At 45.1% G+C, this 12,766-nt stretch overlaps 1 protein-coding gene and 1 pseudogene across 2 annotated transcripts in view; both read right to left on the bottom strand.

Annotated features, from left to right (window-relative positions):
* LOC146562122 (serine protease HTRA1-like) overlaps positions 1-12,766 on the bottom strand; it is a 32,807-nt pseudogene that overhangs the window by 16,794 nt on the left and 3,247 nt on the right. The window lies entirely within an intron of this gene.
* LOC146562123 (uncharacterized) lies at positions 4,113-5,579 on the bottom strand. Its single transcript, XM_085293600.1, has one exon. The coding sequence runs from the start codon at positions 5,432-5,434 to the stop codon at positions 4,826-4,828; it is 609 nt and encodes a 202-aa protein (XP_085149726.1). The 5' UTR covers positions 5,435-5,579; the 3' UTR covers positions 4,113-4,825.

Below are 12,766 nucleotides of genomic sequence, written 5' to 3'. Positions count from 1 at the left end.
GAAGGTGATGAAATGTAACGACAGGACTCCCGACATACACACTGTTATCTGCAAGTCATAGGGCAGCACTGTCCTCATTTTATCTTATGTAGACTGCTAGCAGTGAGGTTATCAGCAATTTCTGATATAAACTTTAAATTCACTTCACATTTTACTTTACCCAAGTGCTAGTTACTATCAGAATATTCAATTTAATATATTAGCTAAATCCTAGTACTAGTCCCTAATCTGTGTTTATGATCAAGTGGCATATTTGGCATTTTATATTAATGATTAGAGCAAAAGAGAAGGCATAGACTGTATAGAAAAGATGGATGTAACTTTGAGGTCTGAAGTCTGAAACCAAAGTACAATTGACTTAAACCTGCTTTCTTTATAATGGCCAGTAGGGGGCCACATTTGTTGTTGCAAAAAAACCTTGCAGAAAATTCTTCAACTAGTAGTTTCAATTCTTATTAAATACAAAATTAGTTACATTCATTTGATAATGTTGTCATCAACGTCATGTGCCACCTATAGGTTGTATTAATGGGACTTATAGGCAGCACGGAGGTGCAGTAGTTAGCAATGTCACTTCCCAAAAAGAGAAGCTCCACCAATCAGTGGAATTACTGACTCTAAGAGATATTGTGAGGCTGAGGATTCCTTCTTGGAACGGTTATGCCCAGGACCTAGTAGCTGTATGACCTTTCTGCGTGGAGTTTGGATGTTCTCCCTGAGCCTGAGACTCTCCACAGGTTGTCTAGCCTCCTCCCACAGTCCAAACACATACAATGTAATGTTAGTCAGTGAGTCTAAAGTGACAACTGGTTAGCCATTTATGTGATATTTGGTTAAAATCTGGTGCAAAGGTCACAGAACTCTTGGACTGAAAACTTGGACTGTCTTCAAAAATTTCTCTGAGACTAAATGAACTCGTACATCTGATGAAGACTGTGGATATATGGCAATGAAAGGGGATTCAGTATGTGGAAGACTGTTATGAAAATGGACATTTTGTGTCCTTTGAACAATTGAAGAGCAAATGCAATCTCCCCAACAAGCATTGTGATCTTTTTTAGAGCAAGCACAGGCCCTCAAATTGCTATCCGATTGTTCAGTCTGACGTCACTAGCCGTGTCTGGGTCTAAACTCCGCTGCAGGTCCATATATCAAACGATCACTATGGCATTACTGAGAGTTGAAAAACTGTTTAAAGTCTTTCATCTTTAATAAAATGATCAGCGTTCTGCTCTACCAGGTGTAACAATTGAGTTTAACATCCAGGCATCCATGAAAACGGAATTTATGACATTTAACGGAGTTAGAAGTTAGCAGGGAGTTAGCTCGCTAGCTTCTATCTAAATACAATATAGCATGTCCTGACTGCGGGGTTTTGGAAACAAATTAAAACGTATAACTCTGTTATCACTTCCAGCATAAATGAAGACAGAAAACTTCTGTGTGCAGTGACGTTTGTAGGGTTACTGAAGTTGGGCTAGCTGGTATATAATGATGTGCTATGTGACCGCTAGCGACACAGCTATGTTAGCATAATATAAACAAGCTAACTTTTTTTCCACTCGATAAAAGTTAACGTGAGTGTTGTCGGTGGTCAGGAACAAATGTAATCGCATGGCAGGATGCTGTAAAAGGACCAAACTTCAGCCAGGAGAACAACTGAGATAATCCATCCACAATACGTGGTTAGTTATTCATATACTGCTGCATGGGCTGGGCTGTAGTTACATCCTAAGGTTTTAAAAACTGAGCTTAAATAAATGATTAGTGGTAATAAAAGCCGAGGGAGGTCAACAGGGATCACTGACTGTTTTAGGAGCTTTTTGAGATCAAATAGAAGAAAATACATAACATTAAACATGTTAACAACAAAAAAGCCGTATTAAACGCAGACTACTTTAAACCCGGAAGTAGGATTAGACGCGTCATCACTGAACAATCGGATAACTGATGCAGAGACTTGTTCATCACAATACAGGGCAAAATGTATTTCTAAAGCATGATCTGTGTTACAGAATCAGAGTCCAAAGCCAGCTTTGCAAAAATCAAGAGTGAATATATATACTTATGAACACTTCGGGTCAGATTTATGCTATAATAGTTTGTCAGCTACAGTTAATTCCAAATGCAGACTTGCCTTTATCAGCTCACCTCACTCCACAGAAATTACATAAATCCAAACCTAAATTTCCAGATATGTATTTTAAGTGTGGTTGACAAGCTACATTAGTCTGTTTTGTATTGGAGCATTCTGGAGAGTCTAAATAAAGATTTTAATAAGATAAACGGTAGCTTAAGGCTAGATCAGTCCTGATGCTGGAAATATAACAACAGAAGTCATCCAGTGTGCTAACATATACATGTTTAGATTGCGTAAGAATCATATTATTTTGAATAAATATAAATAACATGACGCTAAGCTTTGGCCAATGAATGTGAGCTAACAACAACAAGGTCGCGGGTATGGCTGCGACCGTAGGATAGGAAAAAACCCTAATATGAAGGTATTTTACTGTGCATTTTACAGTAATGTTCTGTTCTTCTAGAATATCATTAAAGTTACGTAAATAGACTTTGACTTCACATTTTGAATGTAAATTAACGTTAAATCACTGTAATGTAATACAACATAATTGTCTTGATCAGAGGTGGAAAGAGTACTCAAAATTTGTACTCAAGTACAAGTACTGTTACACTGGTTAAATTGTACTCAATTACAAGTAAAAGTACTGGTGTTAAAAAAATACTTGAGTAAAAGTACAAAGTACTGTTCTCAAAAACTACTCAGAGTATTAATTACTTTTTAACAGACTGATGTTTTATTCTGTTGTCAATAGCAGGCATTCAACTCGATTCACCAGTATAAATATTTATGTTCAAAGCACATTTTTCAGATGAACAAGGTATAGAAAGGTAACTTGTTTTGTAAATAAATGTAGATATAAAAGAAGGAATTTTGTTTGTTAAAACAATGACAAAAATGTTTCTGAACATGCGTAGAACCATTTAAACTATTCCCCATACACTGAACAACAGGCAGGTAAGTGTCTTAATCTCTTAGCATTTCTTTCACACTTTACTTTCTGAACCTTTTGTTCAGTTTCAGCAAGAGCTGGTTTTCTAAATTAACAGAGGTAATCCGACTTCGTTTGGCAGTGAAGAGTAGACCAGCACAGCTAAAAAGTCGTTCACACGCAGCAGAAGCAGGCAGAGCTGTGTTCAGTTTAAGAGAGAGGTTTTTGATGGCTGAGAAGGAGTGCAGCAGCTCCATGGTGTCTGTGGCACAAGCAAGATAACCATCAAGCTCAACTGCACTTTGCAGCCTTCTGGAGATTGGTCTGGAGAAGAATTCATCTTCATCAGATGACTCTCTTTGCTGATCCTCACTCTCATGCTCTGTCGTTTCAAGATGTTGTTTGATGTATGTCAAGGCTGTAATTGCAAGTAGATAACACAATTTTGTTATTTAAATTTCAGTGATTATTCCTGAACACAAATTTAAAATCGGCAAATTCTCAAAAAGGATTGTTTAGTATTCAGGACAGACCATCAATAACTTACAATGTATTAGGTGAAATACTCACTTAAGCATGTGTTCAAATGTAAAAATACACAAAAATGGGATCACATGATCACTCCTTGAATCGCTACCTTATCGTGGTGGAGGGGTTTGTGTGTCACAGGGATCCCAGGGGCTATGTTGTCTGGGGGCTTTTGCCCCCTGGTAGGGTCTCCCATGGCAAATTTGCCCTGGGTGAGGGACCAGACAAAGAGCGATTCATAAGACCCTTATGAAAAGGACATCGGGGGAACAGTTTACCCTGCCCGGGATAGGGTTACCGGGGCCCCGCCCTGGAGCCAGGCCCGGGGAGGGTGCCCGAGGGCGAGCGTCTGGTGGCCGGGCCTTAGTCCATGGGGCCCGGCCGGGCACAGCCCGAAGAGGAGACATGGGCCCATCCTCCCGCAGGCCCACCACCCGCAGGAGGCGCCATAGGGGTCGGGTGCATTGTGTGCCAGGTGGCGGCCAGGAGCGGAGGCCCTGGCGGACTGACCCCCGGCTGCCAAGACTGGCAATAGGGACATGGAATGTCACCTCTCTGGTGGGGAAGGAGCCTGAGTTATCAGAATCAGAATCAGAATACTTTATTCATCCCGAGGGAAATTAGGGGTTACAGCAGGCAGCACGCTAATGGCGCATGCGCACTCACAAAGGAACCTTCTGACCAACTTTACACAAACATCACATTGGGCAGACATGTCAGAAGGTAGGCTGATAGGAAAAAAACAACAAAAATACACTACATGAGGTAAGAGGAGGAGAAAAAAAACTCCACTCAGACTGAGCTCCTAGTGGGAGAACAGTTTGATAAAAGAAAAAACACCTCAGCACAAAAGCACATGACTATCAATACACCATAGAAACACGAGACAAGCAACAGGGGCGGGTAAAGGGTAAGAGAGAGCCGGCGTAGACAGCGCATCCGGTCCTGCAGCATCTGTGCTGGTCCAGTTGACTGCTATCATCCCCGGTAGGGCACAAGCACCGAAGACGTTGGAAAGGGAGGGGGATGAGTGAGTGCTTATCAGTGTAAGTGTGTGTGTGTGCGTGTCCATAGTTTAGCTGAGACAGTGTCCTTCGGCCTATCAGGCTAAGTAAACAGTCCTCCAGCCAATCCAGGTGTCCTTCATGGGGCGGGAAGAATAGTCATCACACAGTCGTTATCAGGGAGTTGTTTTGGTGGGCTCCAGCCTTGGGCCTGCAGCTGGAGCCGTGGTGTCCAAATGTTGAATATTGTTGATTTCTCCTTTGTGAGCAGCTCGAATTCTAGCACTCCGAGGCTGGTCTCTCGATCTCCCGTTGAAGAGCTGCGAGCCTCCCCATGATGGTATCAAACTTCTGTTCCGTGGTGTTGTCAGTCTTTTGATTCTGAGACCTCACAACTGCAGTGATCCGTTCCGCGATGTTTTCCAACTGTCGCTCAAGGGTCTCATTTTGAGCAGGCCTCTCTCTGATGTTTCCCCTCATACGCTCAATGGTGTTGTTTTGAGCCTTCACAGCAGCTGTAAACGTCTCCAAGGTGTTGACCATATTACGTTCGTTGTGAGAGGTCGCACCTCGTCCCGTCGCTTCGAATCCAGCGGGCAGCCTTGTGGGGGTTTGAACAGCCGGTTCCGCTTTCTTATTTCTCTGATAAACCAGGGCTAAGCCAACGCCGATCAGCATGAACCCTGTTATCATGGTTCCGAATAGGTAGATATCTTCAGCGTCCTCGATCGACAGTCCCGCCAGGCACACGGTCCTCCAGTTCTGCCACCCGTCCATCGTGTAACCGGCAGGGAAAGTCCCTCCAGGGCACTCAGGCTCTCCCGAGCCCCGACTTCTCGTTGAGAAAAGGGTGTCAATAGCACTCAGAGACCAGTTGATCAAATCCATAATTCTCTTTTAGGTTTAGAGAACGACAGTGAGAGACTGTTCCAGGGAAAGTAAATTCACACAAGACAAGACAAGGACATAGAGGCGAAGCAGGGAAGATAAGGGTGAGGAGGAGAGGAGAAAGTGCGACCGCCTTCGCTGAGAGCTCAAGACAAAGTGCGTGAGGTTGAGAGGTACCGGCTAGATATAGTCGGGCTCACCTCTACACATGGCTTGGGCTCTGGAACCAGTCTCCTGGAGAGGGGCTGGACTCTGTCTCAGTCTGGAGTTGCCCCTGGTGAGAGGCGGCGGGCTGGGGTGGGTATCCTAATATCCCCTCGGCTTGCTGCCGGTACGTTGGGGTTTTTCCCGGTGGACGAGAGGGTTTGTTCCCTGCGCCTTAGGGTCGGGGAACGGGTCCTGATTGTCATCTGCGCTTATGCGCCGAGTGGCAGTTCAGAGTACCCAGCCTTCTTAGAGTCCCTGGGGGGGGGGGTGCTGGAGGGTGCTCCACCTGGAGACTCTGTTGTCCTGCTGGGAGACTTCAATGCTCACGTGGGTGACGACAGCGAGACCTGGAGGGGCGTGATTGGGAGGAACGGCCTCCCTGATCTGAACCCGAGCGGTGCTCTGTTATTGGACTTCTGTGCTAATCACAGTTTGGCCATAACGAACACCCTGTTCGAACATAAGAGTGTCCATAAGTGCACGTGGCACCAGGATGCTCTAGGCCGTAGGTCGATGATCGATTTTGTAATCGTATCAGCAGACCTGCGACTAGGGCTGGGCCATATTATACCGTTCACGGTAATACCGGTATAATGTTAGGCAACGATAGGAAAATGAAATATCGCGATAGAATGGGAGTAAAACGCGCATGCGCAGTGCCTTTGTTTTCATACGCACATGGCCGATTGTTGAGTGAAACAGATGAACCAGAATTGGTTTGTAAAAATGGTGCAACTTCCGTGATGTGGAACTGGTTTGGTGCTTGTCCGTCAGATACACGACAAAGCACATTTTTTTGCAGAACATGCAAGCGGCCGTTGTTATTGTCATATTTGTCGGACTAAGATGCTCTTAAATCTGGGAGTAATCTGGGTCCTAAACTCCGTATGCTTCAGGTCAAACAACACTGCAGCATCACTTAGAGTTAAAAACTGTCTAAATTCTTTCATCTTTAATAAAACGATCAGCATTGCTGCTTTACCAGGTGTAACTATGAAGTTTAACTTCCAGGCATCCATGAAAACTAAAGTTATTACATTTAACGGAGTTAGACGTTAGCAGGAAGCTAGCGGAAGTTAGCTCGCTAGTTTCGCTAGTTACCTAAGCATGATATAGCATGTTTTGACTGAGAGATTTCTGAAAAAAATCAAACGTACAGTTCTGCTATCACTTCCAACATAAATGAAGACAGGAAACTAAACAGCAGTGACGTTTGTAGGGTTACTGAAGTTGGGCTAGCTGGTATATAATGATGTGCTACGTGATCGCTAGCGACACAGCTATGTTAGCATAACATAAACAGTGAAGCTGGAGGACGAACACTAACACTTTTCCACTTATAAAAGTTAACGTGAAGGTTCTTCATGGTTAGAGACAAATGCAATCGCATGGCAGGATGTTGTAAACGGACCAAACTTCAGTCAGGAGAACAACTGAGATAATCCATCCACAATATGAGGTTAGTCATTAATAGACTGCAACAACATGGGAATAGAGCAGCTGCCAGAGAATTCAACATTAATGAATCAATGGTACAGAAGTGGAGGAAGCAAGAAGAATGAGTTTAATAAAGTTTGATTTATCTGACTGCTTTGTTTCGCTTAATGTGCCTTATAATCCCGTGCACCTTATGGTCCGAAAAATACATACTGCACACTGCAGTTTAATGTTGCAAAGCACCTCTTTTTAACTTCAGTGGATATTATACATGGTTATGCTCAGGATATGTCAGCCCATTTCTACTGGAAATGCCTTTTGGTTAAACTTTCAGCAAGGAATTTGCATTTGCACTGTTACATTTTTATAAAGCTTTAATGTACATAAAAACCAGCTTCTTGTTTAAGTGAAAATAAATGGAAGGTTGTCTTTTTGCGCTAGTAATGTTGTGGAGTTGTATTTTGTCTCGCATCAATTATATCGTCGGTTATATCGTTATCGCAAATTTTCAAATATATATCGTGATAAATATTTTTGGCCATATCGCCCTGCTCTACCTGCGACCATATGTTCTGGACACTCGGGTAAAGAGAGGGGCTGAGCTGTCAACTGATCACCACTTGGTGGTGAGTTGGATCAGGTGGCGGGGGAAGACGCTGGACAGACCTGGTGCACCTAAACGCGTAGTGAGGGTGTGCTGGGAACGTCTAGCAGAGGCCCCAGTCCACGAGATCTTCAACGCACACCTCCGGCAGAGCTTCAACAGCATTCCGAGGGAGACTGGGGACATTGAGTCCGAATGGACCATGTTCAGCGTCTCCATTGCCGAAGCTGCTGCATTGAGCTGCGGCCGCAAGGTGGTTGGTGCCTGCCGTGGTGGTAATCCCCGAACCAAATGGTGGACACCAGAGGTGAAGGGAGCCACCAGGCTGAAGAAGGAGTCCTATCGGGCTTGGTTAGCCTGTGGGACTCCGGAGGCAGCCGACAGGTATCGACAGGCCAAGCGGAATGCGGCTCGGGCAGTGGCTGAAGCAAAAACTCGGGTGTGGGAGGAGTTCGGAGAGGCCATGGAAAAAGACTTTCGGGCTGCCTCGAAGAGATTCTGGCAAACCGTCAGACGTCTCAGGAGGGGAAAGCGGTGCTCTACCTGCACTGTGTATAGTGCTGGCGGAGCGCTGCTGACGTCGACTGAGAAAATTGTCAGGCGGTGGAAGGAATACTTCGAGGACCTCCTTAATCCCACTGACACGTCTTCCGAGGAGGAAGCAGAGTCTGGGGATGAGGGGAATGACCCGCCAATTTCCGGGGGCGAGGTCACTGAGGCAGTTAAACAACTCCTTGGTGGCAGAGCCCCTGGTGTTGATGAGGTCCGCCCCGAGTTCCTGAAGGCTCTGGACGTTGTAGGGCTGTCCTGGTTGACACGCCTCTGCAATGTTGCGTGGAGATCAGGGGCAGTACCTGTGGACTGGCAGACCGGGGTGGTGGTCCCCATCTTCAAGAAAGGGGACCGGAGGGTGTGTTCCAACTACAGGGGGATCACACTCCTCAGCCTCCCTGGGAAAGTCTATGCCAGGGTGCTGGAAAGGAGAGTTCGTCCGTTAGTCGAACCTCGGATACAGGAGGAACAATGCCGTTTTCGTCCTGGTCGCGGAACACTGGACCAGCTCTTTATCCTCTCCAGGATACTTGAGGGTGCATGGGAGTTTGCCCAACCAGTCTACATGTGTTTTGTGGACTTGGAGAAGGCATTCGACCGTGTCCCTCGGGGTGTCCTGTGGGAGGTGTTGCGGGAATATGGGGTGTCTGGCCCATTGCTACGGGCCATTCGATCCCTATACAACCGTTGCAAGAGCTTGGTTCGCATTGCCGGCAATAAGTCGGACTCGTTCCCGGTGGGTGATGGGCTCCGCCAGGGCTGCCCTTTGTCTCCGGTTCTGTTCATAATTTTTATGGACGGAATTTCTAGGCGCAGCCAAGTGGCGGAGGGCTTTCGCTTTGGTGGCCTCAGAATCTCATCTCTGATTTTTGCAGATGATGTGGTTCTGTTGGCTTCATCGGGTGAGGGCCTCCAGCTCGCACTGGAGCGGTTCGCAGTCGAGTGTGAAGCAGCGGGAATGAGGATCAGCACCTCCAAATCTGAGGCCATGGTTCTCAGCCGGAAAAGGGTGGAGTGCCCACTCCGGGTCGGGGATGAGTTCCTGCCCCAAGTGGAGGAGTTCAAGTATCTCGGGGTCTTGTTCGCGAGTGATGGGAGAAGGGAGCCGGAGATCGACAGACGGATTGGGGCTGCAGCTGCAGTAATGCGGACGCTGCACCGGTCCATCGTGGTGAAGAGGGAGCTGAGTGTAAAAGCGAAGCTCTCAATTTACCGGTCGATCTACGTCCCTACCCTCACCTATGGCCACGAGCTGTGGGTAGTGACCGAAAGAACGAGATCGCGGATACAAGCGGCAGAAATGAGCTTCCTCCGAAGGGTGGCTGGCCTCTCCCTTAGAGATAGGGTGAGAAGTTCGGCCATCCGGGAGGGGCTCAGAGTAGAGCAGCTGCTGCTCCACATCGAAAGGAGCCAGCTGAGGTGGTTCGGGCATCTGACAAGGATGCCCCCTGGGCGCCTCCTGGGTGAGGTGTTCCAGGCATGTCCCACCGGGAGGAGGCCCCGGGGCAGACCCAGGACACGCTGGAGAGATTATATCTCTCGGCTGGCCTGGGAACGCCTTGGTATTCCCCCGGATAAGCTGGAGGAGGTGGCTGGGGAGAGGGAGGTCTGGGCCTCTTTGCTTAGGCTGCTGCCCCCGCGACCCGGCCCCGGACAAAGCGGATGAAAATGGATGGATGGATGGATGGATGGGATCACATGAATCCTTACCAGCCTCTGTTACGTCTGCTCTGTCAGTCCAGGAAGTCTTGAACTTGGGTAAGAGGACTGCAGCTGCAGCCAACTCTGGATCCTCCATCATCGCTCCAAAACGCTTTTGAAGGCCATTTTGCAGGGCTCTGATGAGTGGCACGCATGTCTTGCTTGATGTCTCCAGCCTGCTAAGTTTGGACAGTAGTTGTTGGATTACTGGCAGGAGCCATCCCATAAAGGAAGTGGACTCAGACTGAAGGATGTTTGAAGCTTTCACCAGTGGCTTCATGGTGGTACAGTACTCCCTTAGGAATGCAACTTCTGCAGGACTCAACCTGTAACACACAACAACAAAACCCACCATGACTATAATAGGGATCTTCTGATTTAATATTAAGAGTCTGCTCACGTTTTTAACCATACATTAAGGAAAATTCACAAAATTTGAAACCATATTGGTAGGTGTCCAATTTTACTCACATTTTCACCTTGAACTCCTCACAAATGCTCCTGATGGCATCTTCCCCCTTCTCATCAATGATGCGTATTATCCTTTCAATGGCAAGGTAGGTTGAATTCCATCGTGTTGCATTGGGACGAATGATCTGTAGCTCACACTTGTCCTCTACCACTTCATTAGCCAAATGAGATCGGCCAGTTTTGTTCCAAATGGCCTGGCATTTTGCAAAGGTTGCACGGGAGAGCCTCTTGTAGGTGTCATTCATGCTCTCTGCTAGGGCAGCATCAGTTGTTGCCACAAGGTTTAGCAGGTGACATGCACATCGCTGATGAAATTGATGACAAGCTTGTCAACAGTTGCTTGTGGAACATGTTTGTTTGCAGTTCTCAACATCAGGTCTGGTAACTTGGCTTGCGTATTTGCTGAGAGCTTGTTTGGTGTGGCTGTGGTCTTTCGCTGTCGAGATGTTGATGCCACAGTGATATTGTACTGCTCAATCTTCGATGGATGTTTCCTCTGTAGAGATAAATATTATCATACGTCAGGTTCATACATTACTTCATAACATCACTGTGATTAACACTAAAGGAAAACACGTTTTTAAAACATTATTCAACTAGACTTGAGCTAATCTTTGATTGTTGAGCATAGTATAAAAGAGTGGTGAATTGGTCAAATTTTGCAGATATATTGCTGTATTTATTCACAAGTGTAAACCAATTTTGAACGATCATTGCAAAAAACATGAATTTCTGTATACATTCTAAGTTCTGTAATATGTATACTATCTGTAAAAAGAGTATCGACCAATGTATCAGTATCTAAATTTTTAACTCCTTTTTATCAGTATCACCCTAAAGTTTTCAGTATTAGTCGGGTCCTAAAAATACTAAGAGAGCAAAATATGTGTATCTAGCAAATCTAATTTAAGAAAAGGGATCACATACACAAAAATGCTGCCCATACAGCTAACAAATAAAAACAATCCACATTATGTTCTTTAAAAAAAGATATCATATTGGGAAACATATAACCCTACTGATTAAGAGCCATGTCACTATGATAGACCTATATCAGGCCAATGATACTGATCAACTGATCCATCAATCGGGCTCTGGTACATGTCAGCTGAGAGCTGGAAGATTAATTTGAGATGCAGCTCAGCACTGTGTTCAAGTTTTAGTTGTTTTTTTTTAAATATAGGGCAGCTGATTGTAAGCCTGTGAGTTTTAAATGACTACAAGTTTAATTTATTGTAATGACGGTGGTTATCCAAATAATAAGCTAAAACATTCCTACGAATTTAGCTCAATTATGCATGCACACACAAGCACATTAGCTAGCTCCGTCTTATTTTAATATCAGGCTAACCAATGGCGGTGACAATATCTTAGCCAAACTAGTAACCTTAACACACATGAAAAATAAGAAAGCAATATCATACACGTATAGTTGTAAAACCTCTTACCTCAATGTGTTTTTTTAGATTAGACACTGAAGTCTTGTAAGCTGAAATGACTGTAGAGGTCAAACAAAGTTTGCACTGCATCTGGACGCTGTCTCCTTTTCTCCCTCTGTACACGAAAAATTCCTCCAGGTACGGCCACGGGCACGCGTCCTCCGTCTTTTCTACGTCATTTTCATGGTTGACAGTGTTGTCCTCTGTCTCCATTTTGGCTTCTTTGTCTCCAAATCTTCCGTCTATAAAGTAGTTTATACTCCACCATTTAGCACCTCTAGACACCTGTGCCTGCTGCTGCAGCGGAGTTTATTCTTTGCTTACGTCTTAAATTGGCGCGGTCTCGATTGCACGGCGTTATTGGCTGCAAAAATGCAGACGAAAGGTTTGAATATTAAGTCAAATTGGGGGCGTACTCAGTAGTGACTTTTGATTTTATAAGTAGCGAAGTAGATTACATGGTGTAAGTTGTACTCAAGTATGAGTAAAATTACACACTTGAAAAATTACTCGTAAAAGTACAAGTACCCAAAAAATTTACTTAATTACAGTAACGTGAGTATTTGTAATTCGTTACTTCCACCCCTGGTCTTGATTATTAAATGTATCTGTCTGTACATATGCATATTTAGATTGTTAAAATACATTCACAAATGTATCATGATTTCACAAATGTATCTGTCCGTTATTTGAAAGATTGAACTGTTGAATTCAAATGTAATGCTATGGAAAAGTATATAACATGATCCCTATGAGCTTGTGTTACATCACATAAGTATTATTATCGTTGCTAGTTAGGTCGTTCGTGGCTCAAGAGTTGGCAGTTCGCCTTGTGATCCGAAGATTGCCGGTTCGCGCCCCGGCTCGGACAATCTCCGTCGTTGTGTCCGTGGTCAGGACTCTTCACCTACCGCCTACTAG

This window comes from Mchenga conophoros, linkage group LG12 (assembly GCF_057382185.1).
Source record: "Mchenga conophoros isolate Kocher_MC1m ecotype Shallow Benthic linkage group LG12, M_conophoros_male_GT1.1, whole genome shotgun sequence".
Taxonomy (NCBI): domain Eukaryota; kingdom Metazoa; phylum Chordata; class Actinopteri; order Cichliformes; family Cichlidae; genus Mchenga; species Mchenga conophoros.
The sequence above is the reverse complement of the archived record's forward strand: the minus strand, read 5'-3'. Positions and strand labels throughout refer to the sequence as shown.